General features: G+C 33.0%; 2 protein-coding genes across 3 annotated transcripts; both read right to left on the bottom strand.

Moving 5' to 3' along the window:
• Window positions 1–712: 712 nt before the first annotated feature.
• LOC132794951 (uncharacterized) lies at window positions 713–15,776 on the bottom strand. 2 transcript variants are annotated; one of them, XM_060805282.1, is made up of 4 exons: window positions 15,348–15,776; window positions 7,506–7,624; window positions 3,573–5,444; window positions 713–1,075 (listed from the first exon to the last, which is right to left on the bottom strand). In XM_060805282.1, the coding sequence occupies exons 2-4, from the start codon at window positions 7,611–7,613 to the stop codon at window positions 788–790; spliced, it is 2,268 nt and encodes a 755-aa protein (XP_060661265.1). In that variant the 5' UTR covers window positions 7,614–7,624; window positions 15,348–15,776; the 3' UTR covers window positions 713–787. The 2 variants fall into 2 exon arrangements, with proteins under 2 accessions (XP_060661265.1, XP_060661266.1); XM_060805283.1 differs by lacking the exon at window positions 15,348–15,776 and adding an exon at window positions 10,194–10,277.
• An 807-nt stretch (window positions 15,777–16,583) lies between these two features.
• Window positions 16,584–20,519, bottom strand: LOC132794940 (procathepsin L). Its single transcript, XM_060805266.1, has 6 exons — window positions 20,502–20,519; window positions 20,401–20,435; window positions 20,013–20,166; window positions 19,566–19,952; window positions 19,289–19,449; window positions 16,584–16,813 (listed from the first exon to the last, which is right to left on the bottom strand). Exons 1-6 carry the CDS (start codon window positions 20,502–20,504, stop codon window positions 16,618–16,620), a joined length of 936 nt encoding a protein of 311 aa, XP_060661249.1. The 5' UTR covers window positions 20,505–20,519; the 3' UTR covers window positions 16,584–16,617.
• Between the last annotated feature and the right edge of the window lie 3,362 nt (window positions 20,520–23,881).

Below are 23,881 nucleotides of genomic sequence, written 5' to 3' on the forward strand. Positions count from 1 at the left end.
AGCCTAATTACTAGGGCTCTTAGTTGTTTTGGCCGACAATCTGGTTCATTGTGCCGCCTATGGGATATTTTGAATGGTGTACTATATCGATATACCAAATAAACCATTTGGTATATTTTGAAAATAATACCGCAATATTTTGGTTTTATTCATAATGGGTAGCGGGTATCTCACAGTCGAGCACACTCGACTGTAACTTTCTTGTTTTATTTTAAATTTCATATGCAGTCTTGAGGCTGCATAATTTTAATTATTGAGGCCTCACACGCTTTCTTTTTATTTTTTATTATGAGTGCGGAATAATAGCTGGTCTACTTTTTCGTCTGTGGAATAGCTAATTTGACATCCACATACATTCCAGTACCGGAGTGTCAATTCCCTTTAAATTTTTTTTTGTGCTGGGAACTGTGGAACAAAATGGCGCCGCAGGAATAAACACGATTTTGCTCATCTGTGAACAGCGCGTTATATATGTATGTATGTACATACATATGTATATCATTTATGTCAAACTACGGTTGCATCACTTGTCTTTAACCCATTTCGTATTTATTCAATATTTTCAAAATATAATAAACACGACTAAGTAACACTGCCCTTTTTTTTTACTTTTTCCAATTTCCTCAATTTTATTTGTATAATTTATCCTGTATGGGATATGATAAGAAATAATTTAAAAATCGTTTCTTTATCTTTATTTATTACAGTCGAGTCTTAAGCAATATACATATTAGTTATAATCAATTTACAAATGAAATTTAAAAATTATTATATTTTGTTTCGAAGATTACGCATTTAGTATATCCGAGTTACTATCATTCGCGTTGCCAGTGGTATCACAACAATATAATAGACCTGGCGTGTTGGGACTGGATTGTCCGTGGAATTGGTGACGTTGGCGAATACAATTTAAATGCGACTTAAAAAGTACTGGAAAGGGAATATGTAAACTGGACTGATTACCAAAAATGGTGTCCGCATCTAGTTTCGACAATAGTTTTCCATTTTTTTTTTGAGGATTTACGCATTTTTTCCGAGATAATGTTTTCGACATTCCATTAACTCCTTTTGTATCCTAAAATCATTCACAAATAATAATACACATTAATAAGTACTAACATTTAGTATAGTATATGAAATCACAGCTCGCAAAACACAACAAATAACAAAACAACCAAGAATCCGAGAACCCTAAAAAATTGATAGTAACCGAATCCGTTTTCTTTCTTTGGTTTATCGTTAATCCGTTTCTTTGCAAACTCACTATCAGTTGTTTTTATACCTATCAGACCACTACCCATGGGGTAGAAAAATATTATAACTTTGTGATGTAATACTTTTCTACCCTGCACAACCTGCAGGAAATATTTGCAGAGGAGTCAAAAACGATATATAGTACATAGCCATTTGACACCCAGATCTTAGTTATAATTTTTGACAGAACTTGTTATGTATACCTGCATGTTCCTTAGCATAAAATAAGGCGTCAGCTAAAATTAACCGAGAGTAGTGAGAATGTAAGAACCTTCGTGTCGCTGCTGGTCACACAAGCAAGAGTGCCGATCACTGATAACTGCATATATTTCTAACAGCGTCGTTTGTTGCTTAATTTTGTTGGCATTATTTTTCTGTTTTTTTTTTTTCGTCGCAATATCCGGTTGAATTGTGAAAAATGTCGTCGGTATAAGCGGTTTGTCGCTAAAAGCGGAGACTTTCTAAGCGGAGGCCCTTTCATATAAGTTTGTATGGAAACCAACTAAGCCATCGAGTATTCCTCGCAATAATAATTAGTGTCCGACCGCACTAAGCGGAGTCGTTATAACCGGACCCTACTATTGTATGTTAATTATCATAGTTATTATACGATCATAACAAATTATTATATAAGCTTATATATATAAGCTTATGACCTTCTATAGGGGTTCTCTCCAAGTAAATAACTTGTTTTATATGATACTCCTATAGAGCGAATAGAGTCTGTGAATGACTAAGGCGTTTTGCTTGATGCAAAACTATAATTTGGTAAACACATTCTGTCTATTGTAACTAGGGCCATGGGTATACTGGGATTCATAAAACGGTGGTCGAATGAATTCAACGATCCCTACATAACTAAAGCTTTGTGCGTCTCACTGGTTCGCCCTATCCTTGAGTATGGATCTCTTGTCTGGAATTTCCAGTATAGGGTTTATCAGGATAGGATTGAGTCGGTGCAGAAACAATTTTTGATATTTAGTTTAAATTTGAACCCTAATATTACATTGCCACCTTACTACAGTATACTTTTATTACTAAACCTTCCATCTCTTACTGAATCATGCAATCTGCTTTTTTCATTCAGAGACTAATTAATTGTGAAATAGACTCTTTGGAGTTGTTAAGTCAAATTAGTTTTGCGGTTCCGGTCAGGATCACTAGGAATTTTCTTCCTCTTCTCATTCGACGTAGAACTACTAGCTTTGCTTGCCATAATCTCATCTGTATTCTGTGTGTGATTTATAAGAATCTCAATAACGTAGTTTGCTCCAGTAAATCTATTCCTCTGCGTAAAACCTTATTATTAGCATATTTATCGAGTTTTTAATTGTTTTTTATCTTCTTATACATATATCCTAACATATTTTGCTTTCCTAGTATAGTATTACTAGTGTATTTAATAAGCTGTCCAGCGTCTTTTTAATATTTATTCGAAGTTTTTGATTATGGTACTGCAGTTAGTACGTCAACGTCCAAATAAATCATTATTAATGCGTATTCCAAAGCCTTAATCTGCTTTTTAAATGCTCTTATAGTTTCTGCGATCTATGTGTATGTAGAAATATATATTTTGAAACCTAGTAAAGAGTAAAGTACAATTTAAACTACACAACCTTAACATTATGATAATATATTTATGCTTGTGTTTACCAAACGAACAAAATTGCATTTTTTTTTTCGTTTTTCGATGTCTAATTTAATTGAGCAGAGAAGTGCTATTAAATTTTATTTGCGCAGTGAAATTTAGGCTGCGAAAACATTGATAATGTTGCGGAAGGTCTTTTGGATATTGCCATGTCGCAGAAAAATATTTATAAGTGGTACAACGATGTCAAAGAAGGTCGAGAACGTGTTGATGAGAGTTCCGGACGTTTGATATCGAAAACACACTGCAAGCATAGCATTCACCTGATTTAGCTCCGTGTGACTTCTGGCTATACCCAAAACTCAAGAGACCACCCTGGGTACGTTTCGAGTCTATTGAAGAGAAAAACCTGAACCGAAAAAGGCGCTGATGGTTATACCGAAAATTTACTATTTGTTTCGAGGATTTGAAAAAACGTTGGCGTTTGAAGGGGATGAAATTGATTTAGAAGAATAAATAAACATTTTTCATTTAACAAACAAATTCACTTTAATTTTTTCCCCATAATAGTATTTGTTCAAATGACCTTATAATATTCTTCGAGTTGTATTAAAAATACAAAACTGTATTTATTTGAATATAATTAGGGGCTATGAAAAATCAGACTATTATATATGTATGAAACTTTGCAAAAATATTTCTTTGATAATTTATTAATTGCAATTCTTACCTCATTACTATATTTAATATAACTTGGGCGAATTTCTTCAACATCATTTACAATAATCTTATCGTTTTCGTGATTATGATGGTAATTCATTTTAATATTTGATCGACTTAATGACGTGTTTATGTCTTGCGAGTGTATAGTATTTGATTTGAACTCAATTTGGTCTTCAGGATCAGTAGTGGATCCATCGACATCGATATCGACGGTTGGACTCCCAGAAGGCGAATGGTCGGCACTGAGTGATGATGATACATAGTCTAATGAATGAGAAGAGCAAACAACATTGAAAGCACCATCATCCTTTAAAGACACAGATACTATTTGATTTTCATCTTCTGTTGTTTCAATATCGACTACTTCATCGTCCTCATTGTCGGCCGCATTGCTTGTCATATTTCTATCGTATGTTGGGCTTAAACATTGATTATTTAGATCATTGGGTGCGGTGGAAATTGTGTTATTAGAGTCTTGTCGATCGATTTCAGTGCACATGTTAATGGAATCTAAAATTGGCGAAAAAGCGCTAGATATAGGTTTGTGGAATTCGCGGCCATTCGCAACAGTAGTACTAATATTATGAGAAAAAACGGTTGATGTTTTTGGCGATTGAGCAGATCCTTTATAAATGGTACTGTTCGAATCATTTGAGCGCGTTGCATATAAAGACGCCGATACAATTGCAGTGGAAGCCACAACAGGCTTAAAGGCGGATGAGTTTAATATCGATGGTACATTGAAATCCAAATATTCCGTGCTATTATTATTTACATTCTTATCTATAGCGTTGTTGCAATGAGTGGCATGCTGTGATTCATTTTTCACAATAGTTGCATTTAAAGGGGCAACGAAGTTAATTTCCGGCCTTATCCAAGGCATTGGGCAAGACTCGTTGCGTTTTCCATGGTGCTGTTGCTGGTGCTGTTGCCACATTGTGTAATCGACAACGAAATTTCGTGACAGTGGCATTATCGATAGATCGTGCTCGTTGCGCAGTGATCGATGGTGTAGATTGAACGGCACCCCAACTGTGGTGGCTACTGTTGCTGTCACCCCAACAACGGCGGCAGCAGCGGCAGCTACAGTATTATAATTGTATTGATGGTCTATTGATTTTTTTGCATATTCTATTTCTTCTCTTTTAGCATCCATCTCACATTCAGTTGTAGCCTCCAGTCTGGTGGTTGCTGCTGATGCTCGTAACTTTAGAGCCGACCCTTCTTGGGAATTTGGTGAATTTCGGCTACTGTTGCTGCAGCCTACAAGTCGTTTTCTTGTGCCACCATTAAACATGGCTTTCACGTCCTCCCACGCATGCACAATTTTTTCATCCTGCCCATGTCCACAAAGTGTCATGTGTCGACGCCAAGAATTGAAGTTCGCCGCATCTGGCTGGATATATCGATCGTTACTGGTTAGCCGATGGGAGTGAAATATGAATTTGTTTGGTGAAAAAAACATGCCACAGAAGGTACACTTGATGCATTTGGCACGTGATGAGTTGTAGCGTGATGGCAAAAAAGATCCTCGACATCCCCAGGCGCATTTGTGCTGCACGTTGAACGCAAAATCGTCGGGAAGCCGTGGTGGCGTATTATCGCCCAAGAAACTTTTACATAAGCGTTCAGCCTCGCGGCGTGTTATCATTCCACATCGGCGCGAACTCACTGGCATTGCGCCTGCTCTTCGCAGAATCTCCAATTGAACGGGAGTGCACTGCACACACGTTATACCCAGAGCTACGCGGCGATTGTGGATTTCATTGTAACTGAATTGCTTTAGGAGAGTATTTGAGATTTGCGCCAAACACAATCGTTCTTGACCCTCAATGTATAGTGATACAATAGGTATGCCATAAAGTAATACTGAACTTACCTATTAAGAAGAAAAAAAAATAAAGTTATTATTATTATATATATGTACATATATATATATGTACATACATTCCGTAGATAAATTAAAACAAAATAATGTAATACGGTATTTACAAGTTTTTTTTATCACATCGTTTGAGCTATCTTGAAAAACTCCTATTCCAACAGGTGTGCAAAATAAATGAACTTAAGCAGAAAAAAAAATATATTCAGGGAATAGAATCTTAAAAATAATTGAATTGTTTGAAAGATTCTCATTCAAATAAAACAAGTAAGAAAGCTACAGTCGAGTGTGCTCGACTGTGAGATAGCTGCTTCCCATTTTGAATAAAAGCAAAATATTGCGGTATTTTTTTTTCAAAATATTACAACATACTAAAAATATACCAAATGGTATATTTGGTATAATGATATAGTACCACATTAAAACAAGTAAGAAAGTTACAGTCGAGTGTGCTCGACTGTGAGATACCCGCTACCCATTTTTAATAAGGGCAAAATATTGCGGTATTATTTTCAAAATATACCGAATATACTAAAAAAAATACTAAAAATATACCAAATGGTATGTTTGGTATATCGATACAGCACACCATTCAAAATATACCATAGACGACACAATGTACCAGATTGTCACCCAAAGCAACTCAGACCCCTAGTAAGTAGGCGTTTTTGCCCATACAAAAGTATTTCTTTAATAACTTCCACAATTTTTATCTGATCGCAAGCAAATTTTCAGGAATCATAACTACTATAGTAATTATTGTATATACCAAAATTCGCTTGTTATTCGATTTTTTTGATTTGCGGGGGCGGAAGTGGGCGTGGCAAAAATTTGAAACAAACTTGATCTGCGTCTTATAGTCTCTGAGATTCAGTGTTTCATACGGACAGACGGAGAGACACACAGCAGACAAACGGACAGACGAACATGGCTAGATCGTCTCGGCTGTTGATGCTGATCAAGAATATATATACTGTATAGGGTCGGAGATGCCTCCTTAGTTATAATATAAAGTTATAATACCCTTCTTCTAGCTGGTATAATAAATGTTTATATTAGTTTTTTTTTCCAACACATGTATTTTCTATAGTGTTTAAGCTCAACTCTTGTGTATACATAATACATATGTACATACATCAAATTTTGAGTTTTGAACTATTATTGTATCTTTTATTGCATTTAAAATCATATAATTATTGAATACTATGATTTTTTTTATTTGGCTAAAGCTAAAATAAACTTTGCTACTCTTTTTTAATGTGCACAGGATAAAACAATATTTACGACTCTTTTGTGAGATAACTAATTTAATGGTAACGGCATTGCCAATTGTCTGTCTTTGAAATAAATAATCAGATCACGTAAAGTGTAAACGCTCAAGGGAAACATTTGTCTTGTCTCATGGGTTGGGTTGGAGTCAAACGCTCAATCGATTGTTTTTACTTTTTATGGATTGATTCATGTATTTCTCTCTATTAACTCTAAAAAATTCTATCTGCAAAAAGAGTTGTTCGGTTAAGGGATGTCGGATATATTTAATAAGGCTACACATGTACATGTACATGGCATGCACAATTTAAATATGTAATATAGATATGTAATTATGACAATCAATTTAGATTATTTTATATAAAAATATTGTTCGCGTTTAAATGTTTAAAAAATATAAATTATTTCAGAAATCATAGTAATGTTTACTGATTGGGCCTTTTGGATAAGTATGGATTAAATGTAATATCCGTTTAGTGCAATTGCTTAACTGTTTTTTGTTAAAATTTTTTTTTATCAATGTATGGTAAGTCTATTTTATTTTTACTCTTTAGTTCCTTCTTGAAATATTCGTTGTGGGTGGTTTTGTACAAAGTGAAAAGATTGAATTGTAAATATATAGAGTCAAGAATAAGCTCTTTTAATTAATAGGTGGTTTTGTTATATATGTATGTATGTATATAAAGGAAAATACCGAAATCACCCAAAATGTGATATTATTATAAATTTAAGAACTTAAAAGATAAAAAAGTTCGATTCTTCGAGAAATGATTTTTTTAACCGACGCACGTTATTTAATTTTTGGTTTACGGCTATTGGGTTATTTTCCATTCCATTTAAGTGAGTTGGAGATCGTGGAGATCGTGGAGATCTCCCAATGGGCTCAGGAAACGCCATTTACGATAGTTCTGAAATATTAAAAAATATAATTTTATTATTGCATTCCAGCATTTGGTATTACTAATTATTTTTCGATCTATTAGCATGTTTTATGTTGTTTTAATACCTTATTAACACGTGCAGATGAATAATATAAAATTATTATATGAGAAGGTTAGATTGGGCTAGACCGGCTTCGCGGGGAGCATTGCAACCTCGTTAAAAAGGGCAATATTACATTTGCAAAAGAGATATTGGTAAGTAGGGGTGCATAAAAGATTTTTATACCCGCTAAAGTTATACTTATTAATGCGTCCAGAAAATTTGGTTTAATCTTATATAAATCAAAGTTACTTATGTCATAATAATTGTTTGGTTGCGTATACCATATATTTTTAAAGTATTATAAGCTTTCGATTTTTTAATATTGATTTGGAATATATTAAGAATAAAACCGCGCTGTTTTGCTTTTATTGAAAATGGGTAGCAAGTGTCTCATACTTACTAGCTTCAAAATCGCACTTGTTACTCTACTTTTTTATTTACGTGGGCGGAAAAGCTTGAAACAAACATGATTTGGGTTATACGGGTGACGTCTAGGCTGTTAACACTATTCAAGAATATATATTTTTCTGCAGGTACAAAGTTATGAGCTGCGGTAATAATCAAAGAAAACTAAGAAATAAACGTTATTATTATTCCAAATACGAATTATGTTATATAGTACGACAAAGAAATTTAATAGGTTAGACATCTAATTAGGTACGGAAGGCTACCAAACTAGTTTACATACGAGTAAATTTGAACATATTTTAAGAAATATTTTACGCCCGCAGTTTTTTTTTTGTGTATAACAAATGTATTCAAAATTTATCGGTTTCAAAATCAGAGTTGGTATCCGCCCCTATATATGAGATGCCACCCACATTCAATTATATTACGCGTGTGAATAGCATAATTGAAAAGGAGATTGTCCCTAGAGACAATTCGATAGAGATAATAAGGTTACGTACATTTTTTTGGTAAATGTTGTTGTACAAATTACTGAGCTTACTCGCAATCCAAATCCAAAAGTGAAACAAATGATTATGGGATTTCCTAACTTGTGTAAAAGGGAGGAAGACAGAGGGTTGAACGAATTACAAACCAGTGAGGTAAATAATGACAAAATTTTGTTTGGTATTTATAAAAATAGCAGATTGTTAACAAGTCTGACAGATGTACTTATTTAGTCGGTAAAAATAATCAAAATATTCGGGGATGATTGTCTGAGGTTAGTATCAAGGGTGGTTCAACAATGTGTATATTTCTATGTTTTATAAACTAGAAGTGTAGAACATTTTAAATAGCAATTCAATTGTTTATTTTCTTTATATTATTATATATTTATTTACTCTCTTGGGAAGGGCACTCCATTTCGATCGACAAAAATTGTGAGTGTCCTCCTTTCAAAAGAAATTTCATTAAAATAGTTTTGAGAACAAGTTTCATTAAAATTAGTTCTTAAAACTTTTTGTGAGTTTAATATGACAATAGAGAGAACTATACACTGATAGAAAATTTATTAGAATTTCTTAAAAAAATAAAACATTTTTTTAAAATTAAAAACTACTAACAATGCTGATTAGATCTTTTAACTCAAATTAAAATAAAAACAAGTAAGAAAGTTACGTCAAGTGTGCTCTACTGTGAGATACCCGCTACCCATTTTTAATAAAGGCAAAATATTGCGGTATCATTTTCAAAATATACCGAAAATACTAAAAATATACCAAATGTTATGTTTGGTATATCGATATAGTACACCATTCAAAATAAACCATAGACGGCACAATGTACCAGATTGTCGGCCAAAGCAACTCAGACCCCTAGTAAGTAGGCGTTTTTGCCCATACAAAAGTATTTCTTAAATAACTTTCACAATTTTTATCTGAAGGCAATCAAATTTTCAGGACTCATAAATACTAGTATTTATTGTATATACCAAAATTCGCAACCTAGCTTTAAAATTAAGCTTGTTATTCGATTTTTTGATTTGCGGGGGCGGAAGTGGGCGTGGCTAAAATTTGAAACAAACTTGATCTGCGCGCAAACATAACAAATGCTGTTGAAAAAAATTATAGCTCAACCTCTTATAGTCTCTGAGATCCAGTGTTTCATACGGACAGACACACAGGCGGACATGGCTAGATCGTCTCGGCTGCTGATGCTGATCAAGAATATATATACTTCATAGGGTCGGAGATGCCTTCTTCTACACGTTACATACATTTCTTGCCGGCACAAAGTTATAATACCCTTCTACCCTATGGGTAGCTGTTGCCGTGTTGATAACAACACCCATATCAATGTTGCTGGGGATTAAACAGAGCAAGTATGTGCGACATTTCATTTACATTAAAAGTAATTGATGATGGAATTATGAAAACCTGATTTTTCAGTGGTAAATTGGTATTATATCATTCTACCAAAGAGAAATGTTTAAAACCTGAAAAAGGAGCGATCTCAGAAGATAGATCAGAGAGTATACAAAATCAAATCGGTTTTTTCATCACTATAAATTAATTTTTACAATGTATTTACCTATTATATACTTACATATATTGAAATATGTATTTATTTCAACCGACTATGCGTTGAAACCGTGTTCGTAATGTTAAGCACTGAGCTGGCAAGTGTTTTCACCAAACGTTAGGTATTCGAATAGTTTTTATAATCGGTACCCATAGAGCAGACGAAAGAGCTTTGTGACTACAGGAAAGTTATATACGTGTTCGTATAAATATTAGATCTCAGAGACTATATGCGTAAAGCTATAATTTGACTGTGATATTACCCGTTACCCATTTTTAGTGAAATGAAAACTGTTCAGGAATACTCTAAAGATATGGGAAATTAATATACTGAGGAATTTTCAAATATGCCGAACGTAATATTTGGTATATCTATATATTATTACATTAAAAATAAACCAAAGACTTAAAAAGATGACAGATTGTCAAATAACACAGCTCCTAGCTGACTGCAGCGGACTTTTTTGTCATATACAATTATTTCTTATTGAATTTTTATCCGATCGCAACAAATTTTGTATGCATTTTTTAATTTTTCAATTGTGTATTTTTGTATTTTTTGGCATATCGATTTGGTATATTATAATAATAATACAGCACTGTTTTTGATTTTTTTAGCATTAGAGGTTTAATGCTCATACTGACAGACATGGCTATATCGTCCCTATCTGATTCTAATCAATACATATATGGTATTATTTAATCCTTTGGATAACGATTTTTTTTAATCAAATAATTTTTAAGTTTGCAACCGTGGCCAACTTGTTGTAACATAATTAATATATAAAATAAGCTTAAATAATTATGAGTTTATAAACGGTGGTGACGATTGTATGTGGTACCTATGTAGGTGGGAGCCTAATATGTGCATACGATTATGTAACAATTCATATATCACGTCAATTAACTTCAATTAGTTTAAGTGTTTTGTTTATATATACTTGCCAGTGCCAGTGTATGGTGGGCACTGTGTTCACACCATGTTGATTACTCTCAAGTTTCCCTTCAACAGCAAACAAAAAATGGCACTTAAGCAATAATGGCCCATATGATACCTTAGAAATTTGTAAACTATCTAATTAAAAAACAGTTTTCAAAGAAATCGTCGCTATATTAAAGTTAATATTAAAATGTGTCTTTAGAATGCATTTTAAAAACCAAATAAATGTAGCTGTATTTATTCTATATTTAACTACATTGGATAAATACAGGGTATGAAAGGTGAATATATTGTTTGTGTAATATGGGCTATTGAATTTCAAAATAACTCCACGGAGGGTTGTTGAAATTTGAAAACATATGCCTTTTGACGAATACCAATTCAAATATAAATACAAACAAAGAGAGAAACGAAAACCAGAAACGGAAACACGATAGCGATAGGTTGAGGACAGATAAATGTACTAAAATACCCACTGATGAGTTGGCAATAATTCGGTTGAGTGGTTACTGCCAACAGGCAAATAATTCTATCAGAGTATGTGTGACTATTTGAGGGCGGAACGATGTTATTACATTGTGAACAGAGACCTTCGATGGTCTTTTGTTTACATGTAAAACACCATGAATATTTAATTGGGTTAAATTGCTTGGCGATTAACATTTTGAAATGAAATGAAATGCGCGGATAATTGAGTTTACTTTGTCTAATGAGAAGACTTTTTCAAAAGCTACACCAGTCGATACAGAAAAGATAACAGTAAAAGATTAAAAAAAAAAAATAAGTGAGAAAGCTACAGTCGACTGTGAGATACCCGCTACCCATTTTGAATAAAAGCAAAATATTGCGGTAGTAATCTCAAAATATTAAAAAAAAAATATGCAAATATTGTCAATCGGGATTTAAACTCGAGCACCACAGACCGGGATTCGAACTCGCACACCACAATTACTATAGTAATTATTGTATATACCATTAAAAAAATAAAAGTTTGTACCCTGAGCGGGCTTCGAACCCGAGCACCACAACATGTTCGGCTTATACTCTACCACCAGAACTATCGCAGTGCCTCTTGCATACAGATACAAATATAGAGGCGAGCATATATGTACATATATGCGTATACGCATACATACAACACATACATAGAAGGCGTTTTTGCTCATACAAAACTACATATTTCTTTAATAACTTAAACAATTTATATCTAATCGCAATTAATTCAGAAATCATAAATACTATAGTTATTATTGTACACACAAGATGTAGCTTGAAAATTACGCTTGTTATTCTATTTAATTGTTTTGCGGAGGCGGAAGAAGGCGTGGCAAAAATTTCAATCAAATTACATCTGCGTGCAAATATAACAAATGCTGTCGAAAAAAAAATTATAGCTCTATCTCTTATAGCCTCTGAGATCCAGTGTTTCATACGGACAGACACACAGGCAGACAGACGGACATGGCTAGATCGTCTCGGCTGTTGACGCTGATCAAGAATATATATACTTTATAGGGTTGGAGATGCCTCGTTCTACCTGTTACATAATACATTTCCTGCCGGCATAAAGTTATAATACCCTTCTACTCTATGGGTAGCGGGTATAAAAAGCTTGCTTTGGCTATGTTCGTTGTACAGCTTGCTGCCATTGCACCAATTGATCATTTGAGCGATTTGTGTACATACAGTGGCGAGCAAAATTGAGTGTATGTTCACGACACAGACTTTCGTCACCCACAAAATCATAGTCACACCAGAAAATCCAAATTTTTTTGTTTTATTTTGATTATTTAATTCTTAATAAATTCACGATTGACCAAAGATTTTCAATCGGATTGAGGTCGGGACTTTGTGCTGGCTACTCCATGAATTTAAAATTTTGCTTTCCAATCAGTTCCTTAACAATTTTCGCCGAGTTTTTAAGATCCCCCATCTTGTTGAAAAGAGTCGCAGATCGCTAAAAAATGATTTAAGCAGTCAAATGCTCGACTAATGATGTCTTAAATGAGGAGGAGCACTAAGGGGCGCTAATTTGGCTATTAATACCGTCTATTAAGTGTAGAGGGCTAACATGCCAACATGTGAAGCATCCCCAGACCTTAATATGTCCATCACCATGTTTTGCAGTTAGTTTTACATGGTGTCTCTCAATCCCTTCTCCGGGTTTACGCCAGCAGTATTGCTTTCCGTCAGAATAGAATATATATACTTTATAGGGTCGGAGATTCCTCCTTTTACCTGTTACATACATTTCCTGCCGGCACAAAGTTATAATACCCTTCTACCCTGTGGGTAGCGGGTATAAAAACATAAAATTAAAAAATATTCAGTTGTATCCAAATGAAATGCTGGCGATGTTGTGCTTCAGTTAGGATACTAAATTTAACAGAACAAAGGTTTTATTTAATTTATAGATTTTATTTATTTATTTTATTTTATATTGTTGTGAATGTCGAATGACAAATTTTTTGAAACTTACTATTAATATAATTTTTTATGCAACAATTGCAAACAGCAGCAACAAGTTTTGGGCTTGCCAATGCCAATTTTTATACCGGCTACCCATAAAGTAGAAGGGTATTATAACTATGAAACACTGGATCTCAGAGACTATAAGAGATAGAGCTATAATTTTTTTTGTCAGCATTGGTTACGTTTCTACGCAGATCAAGTTTATTTCAAATTTTTATAACGCCCACTTGCGCCTCCGCAAATGAATAAAATCGAATAGCAAGCGTAATTTTAAAGCTAGAGATTGTTCGTGTGTACAATAATAACAATAGTATTTATGATTCCTGAAAATTTGGTTGCGATCAGATAAAAACTGAGTAAGTTATTAAAGAAATATTTCTGTATGAGCAAAAACGCCTACTTACTGGGGTTCTTAATAGTCTTGGCTGACAATCTGGTAAATTGTACCGTCTATGGCATATTTTGAACGTGGTACTATATCGACATACCAAATATACCATTTTGTTTATTTTTGTTTTTGGTATATTTTGAGAAAAATACCGAAACATTTTGCATTTATTCAAAGTGGGAAGCGGGTATCTCACAGTCGAGCACACTCGACTGTAACTTTCTTACTTGTTGCATTTAGGGCTTTTCATATAAAATATATTTTTAAAATATACCAGCTTGATACCCTGAATAAAAACAAAAATACATTTTTGGAATATCAATATATGTATTATAACATTCAAAATATACCTAGAGTACAAAATAAGTCAGATTGTCAACTCAAGCAATGAACACAACAATTGCATTTGCCGTTTTTTTGCCATATACAATTATTTTTTAAATAAATTTTAAAATTGATGTCCAATTGCAAACATGGTACCGTTTTCAGGAATCATAAATACTATAATTATGATTGTATGTTTCAAGAATCGACTATAGCATTGATACTACGCTTGCTTTGTGGTTTTTTTAATTAAAAATATTAATCTAATCTAAGTGAAAAACTTGATTTGCATGTTGTCAAAAAAAAAATATTGCTCCATATGAAATAGACTTTGAGATCTATGTAGATGTTCAAAAAGCCTGACGGACAGATATAAAAAGGAACATGGCCGTAGAGTCTCGGCTGTTGGCGCTGATGAAGAATATTTATACTTTATGGGTTCGGAGATGACTCTTTCAGCCAGTTATATACATTTGACGAAGGCACAAAGTAATAATACCGTTTTATCCTAGAGCTTAGCGAGTATAAAAAGTATTGATCAATTTTTTAGAGTAGTATGATTTTTGAGAAAACCTCAAAACTAATTTTAATTTTTGTTTAATATTTTATAGTGCGAACGTAACGTAACGCCAGCTTAATTAAGATCAATTTTTAATAAGTTAAATTCTTGGGTGAACATTTCAGTTATCTACTGCATTCCCCATTGCATTTATGGAAACTGAAATCGTATATATCTAGAATTATTTCAGAATACGTTGTTCTATATTGACAATACATTACTTGGAGTACATGCAATGCAAATCATTTTTTTTTTTTAATTAATTTTTATCAAATTTTTCCACTTCATTGAAACCGCCAAGACGATGCGCAACATTTACTGCATATGGCGTGCACATAAAGCAGCGCTAAAATCAGCTTTCACAAGAATTGTCTATTTTGAATGCTACAGATTTCACAAGGTCTATACTTCGACATTAAATGGTCGTGCTGGTTTAGCCTTCTCAAATTATGGAACGTGTTAATACCAATATTAATATTTAAAACTTTAGACTTACTTTCATAGACAGGCGGTCACACAGACGTACCTAAATCGTTTGTCATATTTAAAAGCAAAATATTCTATATGAATATATTTATAGTTCACCTTGATTATCATTAATTGAAAGTTTATTAATCATACATATCATTGTAAGTGTTCGTAGATTCACACTTTTACACCGTATTATTGCATTTTTTTAAACAAAGAAATTAATTATCAGAACATTTTGATAAGTAAGCGCTGTGTATTGACGAAATCTCGCGTCACGGAATATCCACTAAGACTAAATAAGAACATCGATTTAATATCCGCTAGTCCTGAAAGTTACCATCCTAATTGACACTACTGGAATGCCCAATAAGTAAACAGCAAATGTTCAAATCCAACCAATGAAAGAAGTTATCTTAGAGTACATCACTGGCACGCCAATGAGAATTGCGCGACGCAATTGGGGCGTGATTCTATCTATGTATGCGCATGCGCATGCGCTTCTTTAGGTTAATTCACCCACGATACTTTTTTGCCGAATTCACCCACCCTTAATTTCTCATTCTCCAATTATGGACATAATTTGCACATAACACGTATTTTGGTATTTGGAAATCAACGAACTGTGAATATTGCTTTTAATTTAATTAACTTGTCTTAATAGAATCGCTACGTAAAAAGTTAAGTGAATTATTGAATTTGTAAGATTGGAATAAAAACTGTTGTGTTCGTACGTGCATAGGAATCAGGCTTAAATACATACATACATAAATAACGTTCATAAAACATATTTGTCTGTAAAACATCTATATATGTATATAACTTCAGCTTTTACAAGATGGACAACAACAACAACAAAAACAAATTGCTGTTGATGTTTTCAAATTTGGTTTGATTTTTACTATTTCTTATTTTTATAGAGTACTAAATATATCGATTATCAGCTAGAGCCATTAGGTTTGCAGTTTTTCCGTTTTTGCCACAATTCTGAAATTACTTATTCAATTTTGATTCTGATCGCAACAAGATTTCCCAGAATCAGAAATACTGTATTTTTATTGTAGGTACCAAAAATCAAAATTACGCTTGTTGATCGAATTTTCCTATTTGCGGGGCGAATTGGGCGAGGGTAAAATCTAAAACAAACTTGATCTGCGTGCAAAAATAACAAGTGTTGTCTAATAAAAATTGTAGCTCTATATTCTTCTTACTTGTTTTTATATATAGTGCTTTTTCTTTCAAATAATATTGAGAACAAAATCGATTTTATTTTATTTGATATATTTATTGTAATTAGTTTAAACTATAGCATATGCAGCATAATTTGCAATACCGCATAAGTTAACACCTTTCCGCATTCTCATATATCCAGCTTCTCCCCATTGTTCGCCCCACCAGTTCTTGAGTATCCAATAGTCTTTTTCATAACCAATCACTAACATGGCGTGATTTACGGAAGTTGACAAACAGGACACATCATTGTAAATACCATTGCTGAATGTAAAAAAGCAAACGTTTATGAAGTAGTAAGACAACAAATCTGAGAACCTTTTATATCAAATACCAGCTTATATTCTATTTAAACCAAGTGCATTTGCTTCAATGTGGTTACACCAAAACTGCATCACTCGAACAACTGTTTATGGGTGAAAAAATAAACAAACTCAGGCAGGTAGAAGAATGACAAAGGCAATAGAAACAAATCAACCGAAAATTGGCAATTTAATAAATTATGCGATACTGAGCGCATTCAAAAAATATAAGTATACATAAGTTTTATTTATTATTTAGCAATTTACTTGACTTATTTCCGTTTCACATCTTAACATGAGCAACTTGTTTTGCAACGATCATATTTCTTTAAACACTTTCTTATTCCTATTTTTTGATAAATACATATATCAAAACATTAGCCATGTTGGCCACATTTTCAGAATCATTGATCAATGATGCAGCTCCATTAGCTGACCCCCTCTTAAAATGATTTGGTACAAGGTTCTATTTAACAAAAATATCAATGATGCAGTTCAGTCTAAACAGCCTATTATCCCAAACTTTGCTTGAGCAGCATTTTCAAAGTAATTAGGTGAACTTGTTGCCTCGACACACACACACTTTTCAAAGCGGCATTTTTCAGAAGAGATCTTAAATTCCTTGTTGATTTATTGATTGCTTTAAAGGGATGGACTTGAGATTCGCTATTTTCCTCTTGGTAAGAAACTGTGCAATCGCTGCATTATCTCTAATCCAAAATAAATTATTATAGGAAACAAATTTTACCAGATTGTTAGCCAAAGCAATAAAGCCATTTTAATTGAATGTTTTACATGTTGGTGCGCATATGTAGATCTAATCAGATTACAAGTGACTATATTTCAGGGTGCAGAGGATTCAATTCAAGCGTTGATCACCGCCTCTTGGAAAATCTCCGCAGGTCCACAACTGAAGAGCAGCCGCGCATTGTCATATACCATCATATTTTAACTAACTTGTATTCTATCAATCAGGAATAAAAATCAGTGGTTCATTATACCCCATAGGCAGAACGAGTCATTTCCGACAGATCAGTTCCAAACATTCATTCACCCTCGCAAATTGAAAATAATTCGAATAGCAGGAGTAATTTGTAAACTACAGCAACGGTTTGGTACATACAGTAAAAACCACTGAAGTTTTAGGAGTTATTTAAAAGAAAACATTGTATATGGGAACAAGCGGCAACTACCGTCGGGTCTAGATGATTTGGTTGACAATTTGAATAGGATATCAATAACCAAATATAGACTTCAGTATATTTTAGTAATCGCAAATGGATTTAGCTTTCTTGTTTTATATTTAAGCGCTGTACCCAGAAGCGCAAAATCGTGTTTTTACCGCGCAACTCGCGTGCAAAATTTTTTCGGTTTCTTTTCGTTCCGCAGTTCCCAGCAGAAACAGTTTCGTATCGATACTCCGATACCGGAATGAATGTGGATGTCAAATCAGAATTTCCCCGTGTGAGAAGCTTCCCGTGAAGTGAAATAGCATTACTTAATGTTGTGGTGTCGCAACCAAGTTGCAATAATTTGTGCTTGAGATATTATCGCTATAGAGATAGGCAATGAATCTAATTTCATCTGTTTTTTAATAATTGCATTTATTTAATAGACAAATGTTTAAGTGTTTAAGTAAAGGTGACTCTAAAATTTGAAGAACTTGCAAAATATATTGCTTTACCGCACGTTCAAAATTTTGCTCATCTGGGAACAGTTTGTTTTACATTTTTTCCACACATTCTTTATGCCTCTAAATTACTAATAAATGCACCGAGCTAGCCTAAGACTAAATAAATATAGGTCCATAGGTCGATTTATATTTCATAATAACATTGAACAAGAAAGATAACATCCTAAAAATGTGTTCCACGCACACTGCGCGATGAGATAATTTCGAATACCGAAAACTGTATCTCATGCACACTGAGTTGTGACATGGTAGATTTTACAACTTGAAAATTCACTTGAGGATAGTTAGTGAACAAGTTGCTTATTAAGATGTAAAACTTAAATAACCAAGTCATTCGTTGAATAATAAATTCAATTTATATATACTAATACTTTTAGAATGTTCTCAGTGTAGCATAATTTATTAAATTTCTAATTTTCGGAATTTTCGGATTTGTTTGACTTTGTATTCTTTTTATTTCTGCCTGCAGTTTTGATGTAAGCACTTGTATTTTAGAACTGCATCATTGAAGCAAATGCCCTTCGTCTAAATAGGGTATCAGACATTATAGACACATACATATGTAGCTACATTTTGTACTATTATATTATAGGTACGCTGGGCAGAAATTTTATTAATTTTTTTTGCCCGCGAAATGTCGATTCAGAATAATAAATGGAATGAATACCGGTCTAACATCATTGCCCATTATTCCGAATCAAAATATTTTCGGGAAAAGCCTGTATATATTATGTTTTTTCTTACCTATATAATTGAAAGGTTTTGGGAGTTGCATTTATGGATACTGCAATTGGGCCAATATGTGCAACAGCAGCTTGAATTGCATTTTCGTCATTAGCAGGCAAAATGGCCCAAGAGGTTATATTAACAATAGACAGCTCTGATGCAAATTGACAATTTTTTTTCTGTAAGAAGGCGAATATTATTTAATTTAATGTGTTTTATGTTGAGATTACAGGATCAAAAGATATGGTTTTCTTATGTTACATATGTAACATATTTGATTGCTGTTTAATTTTACCTTCGCCGTATATCTATAATCTAGAGATCTCATAATACCACCGGTTGCTTGTAGATATTTTAAGGTATTTCGAAGTGATCCGCCAATACATCCTCGATTGCCATAGGGTATACTGCAATCGATTATTTGCTGTTCACTTAAACTTAGCAATCTGCCTGTACGCTTGAAGATCTGTCCTTCAATACTTTGAGCAATGCTGAAGGCATAGCAAGATCCACATGTTTCTTGATTGCTTGACGATGTGACAAATCCATGCTTTCGCCAATCATAAGAATCTGGAACATTGCTCATTAATGTCAATCCGACTACATCAGCCATAATATCTAGCGTCTCATTCGGATGATTGCGCAATAATCGCAAGTAGCTTTTCAGATATAATTTAGTATTCTGTAAATAAAATAGTTTATTTCATAATTAGATTCTTTCAGTTATACTGATATCAAATACCATATCTGCCATTGTATTTGTCGCTAATCGAAAACTAGTTTTTCCATTTTCGTAATCCTTATTGTGTTCAGCGATTATTTTTTTTATTGATTTTATACGCTTCATAACTTCGAAATTCATCATATATGCGTTTATAACTTTTGTTATAAAGTCGCTGAAAAAAATATGTTGACGATTGAATATTTTGAATTATTTAAATTATTAGAAAAGCCATTTTCGTATAACCTTAAAAAATTTCGAATTCTTCCGAATATTTTTGGAAAGTTTTATTATGATTGCATATAATAAACTTTCGATTCACCAACATATATAAACTTATTAATATTATAGCAGATCGCATAGCTGCAGCTCAATACATAATTTGATTGATGTGTGATTCGTAATTTACATTGTCAGTTCAGCAAAATTTTTGTAATCCCTACTCTAAAAATGAGTAATATGAAGAAGCACGTTGACTTCATAATATACATATGTATGTATAAATATTACCATCTTAGTAAGCAAATTTTTAGACACGCCCAAAAGGGCTATTACAATTTTAACAGGGCACCAACGTTAGCGATGAGAGCCCGAAAAAGCTATATTCTGAAAAAAACATAAGCTAAAATACTACCAAGCAGAAAACATTCGAAATTATGGGAATTTATTAACTAAATAAATTTACAAACAATCGATTTAGTATATGAGTTTTTTTTTTATTCAATTAAGTAAGAAAACTACAGAGGGGAGTTCTCGAGTTCGATCTCCTTCTCTGTCAATCGTGGTCAATCGCTACCGTCGATAGTGGTCGATATCTTTTCAAATTTCTTTGTATACCCGCATCCTCCGTAGAGTCGGAGAAGGTCATCAGCAAAGCAGGACAAATCATTTCAAATAGGCGTACAAAATTATTGGTTGAAATAAATATATAAATAGCAGTTAACGTAGACCTAAAAAATAAAAATGCATATTATTTGAATAAAATTATTTATTATTTTCAGATAGAGATTGGAAAACCAATTTCATACTCTCATACTTTCAACAAATATGGATTATTATAAAAACTAATTAAATTATTTTCTTTTGCTGCACTATCGACGATAGATTTTCCTTGATATCGTCGATAGTCGATAGTTTATGAAAACTATCAATCACTATCGATGGCGCAGACTATCGATAGTTCTCCACCTCTACTGGGCATGTATATACGTAAACCAAAAGTCTTGACTTGGATGTTACATTAATATGGCCAAAACAAATTACAATTTTTTTGATAATGGAAATTTTTCATCTTGCCATTATGAATTTCAGTATATGTTTCTACATTCATTAGATTTTTGAAAACATAACAATATGCATTTTTTTAAAGCTTCTGAAAGGCTGCTTTTATTGCCTGTTTTCAATAGTAGTAATATACAATATACTTACATAGATACATATGTACAATATATACATATATATATAACTATATTGTACTAAATTGAAAAAATACAAAATATTGTCCGGCAAAGAAAGTCCCGATTGCAGTAGGCGGTTTTTGTTAAATACAAAAATTTCTTAAATACTGTAGTTCTTATTTTAGGCAAAATAAAATTGCAGCTTCAATCTCAGACTTCAAAACTACGCCCTATATAATATTTATAATTTTTTTGGATTTGCAAGGGCAGAACTGCGCGCCGCAAAAATTAAAACAAACTTGAACTTGGCTATATCGTCTCGCCTGTTGACCATTATCACGAGTATATGTACATATACATATTTATAAATATGTATATTATAGGATCGAAACTCCTTCTGCTGTTACATACATTTCCTGCCGGCACAAAGTTATAATACACCCTATGGGTAGCGAGTATAAAAAGTCAAACAAGTAAAAATGAGAAGTAATGTGATTCAATTTGTTTTGGTTTGGCCTTTGTCTGGAAATTGCCATATACCAACCAAAGCAATTCAGCCCGACAGGTGAAGACAGTTTTTGTCATTAATCGTTTTATCCAATAAATATTTTTAAAATTATTTTTTTATACCCGCTACCCATAGGGTCAAAGGGTATTATAACTTTGTGCCGGCAGGAAATGTATGTAACAGGTAGAAGGAGGCATCTCCAACCCTATAAAGTATATATATTCTTGATCAGCATCATCGTTAGACGATCTAGCTAAGTCCGTCTCTCCGTCTGTCCGTGTGAAACACTGGATCTCAGAGACTATAAGAGATAGAGCTATAATTTTTTTCGACTGCATTTGTTATGCTTGCACGCAGATCAAGTTTTTTCAAATATTTGCCACGCCCACTTCCGCCCGCAAATCAAAAAAATCGAATAACAAGCGTAACTTTAGAGCTAGAGCTGCGAATTTTGGTATGTACAATAATACTTATAGTAATTGTGATTCCTGAAAATTTGGTTGCGATCAGATAAAAATTGTGAAAGCTATTAAAGAAATACTTTTGCATGGGCAAAAACGCCTACTTACTAGGGGTTTTAGTTGCTTTGGCCGACAATCTGGTATATTTTATATATCGGTATAACAAAAATACAATTTGGTATTTTTAATTTTTTTTTGGTAAATTTTTTTAAAAAATTCCGCAATATTTTGCTTTTATTCAAAATGGGTAGCGGGTATCTCACAGTCGAGCACACTCGACTGTAACTTTCTTACTTGTTTTTATTTTCGTGGGACCTAGAAGACATCAATGTTTTGCGGAAGATATGCCTTCTCCTGCATGTTACTCATTTCCATATGTGTACTTACATATTATTATTATTGTTACAAAGTTCTAATATCCTACTTTATGGCTAGCAGGAAGAACTATTTATTTTAATGAGAATAATTTTACTATTCCACAACACATTCAAAAAAATCAATTATTTTATGAAAAATGTTATCACAACTGAATTCGCAAAATAAATAAAGAAAAATTGAAAATTTTGTGTTTAGTTGTGTAAGTTCTTTGATAAGACATTTGGATGCGTGAGAAAGATTTAATAGGTTGTATGTGGTATGCTGATGCACATTTACCGAAAATTCTTTTCTTATCGCTTTTTTTTAATATTTGGGGGTAGGTAATTCATTTGTATAGACATATAAGTATATAAAAAGGCATAGAAGTAAAGGTGTACTGCATTTTTAATTGGTCATTAAAAATAGTATGAGTCACGTGTCATACAACAGCTATGAACGTTCATTGAAATTGTTGCAAATGATCCATTCATTTATTGGCAATTTGTCGAAAAGTCGATGAGGATTATTCTTGGACGCTGATGTACATAATATGCACATTCGCGTGCCCCAAGCGAGACAAAACGCAAAACTAAGCATTATTCTACTGTTAGCAATTCATTCTAATATAATTCGCGCAAAGTTAACAGTAAGCAAGTAAGAAAGCTACACTCAAGTGTGCTCAGCTGTGAGATACCCGATACTCATTCTGAATAAAAAATAGGCAATGCAGTACCACAAAATACTACAAATATACCAAAGACTGCAATTTGCATATTTATAGAGAACTGAGAGAATTTACCACAAAATATATCAGATTGTCAGCCAAAGCATTTACGACCCGTAGTAAGTAGGCGTTTTCTCTATACAAAATAATTTATTAAATAACTTTAACAAATTTTCAGAAATCATAAGAACTTTAGTTATTTGTTTATGTACCAAAACAACAACAGACAGGCAGACAGACAAAAGCGTGAATCCAAACCTGTCTACTGAATTTTGTTGTTCAACTATTTTATGCTCGTAAAATGATAACCAATTAATTAAATGGTCTTATAACAAATTATGTCCAGTGGTTAAAATATGAATAAAAGGAGACTTTTATGAATTGATTAAAGTATGCCTGATGGCTAAAAAAAAGAAGCAGAGGGATCCGAAAAGATCACTTTA

The sequence above is a fragment of the Drosophila nasuta genome, chromosome 4, assembly GCF_023558535.2.
Source record: "Drosophila nasuta strain 15112-1781.00 chromosome 4, ASM2355853v1, whole genome shotgun sequence".
Classification (NCBI taxonomy): Eukaryota; Metazoa; Arthropoda; class Insecta; order Diptera; family Drosophilidae; genus Drosophila; species Drosophila nasuta.

Coding starts and splice junctions, on each gene's coding strand:
- LOC132794940 (XM_060805266.1), bottom strand. Junction 20,167..20,400: donor AATTTTGCTGAACTGACAAT/GTAAATTACGAA, acceptor TATTTTTTTCAG/CGACTTTATAACAAAAGTTA. Junction 19,953..20,012: donor CAAATACAATGGCAGATATG/GTATTTGATATC, acceptor TTTTATTTACAG/AATACTAAATTATATCTGAA.
- LOC132794951 (XM_060805282.1), bottom strand. CDS start 7,613: ATGGCGTTTCCTGAGCCCATTGGGAGATCTCCACGATCTCCACGATCT. Junction 5,445..7,505: donor TAAACCAAAAATTAAATAAC/GTGCGTCGGTTA, acceptor TCTTCTTAATAG/GTAAGTTCAGTATTACTTTA. Junction 1,076..3,572: donor ATATTAAATATAGTAATGAG/GTAAGAATTGCA, acceptor GAATGATTTTAG/GATACAAAAGGAGTTAATGG.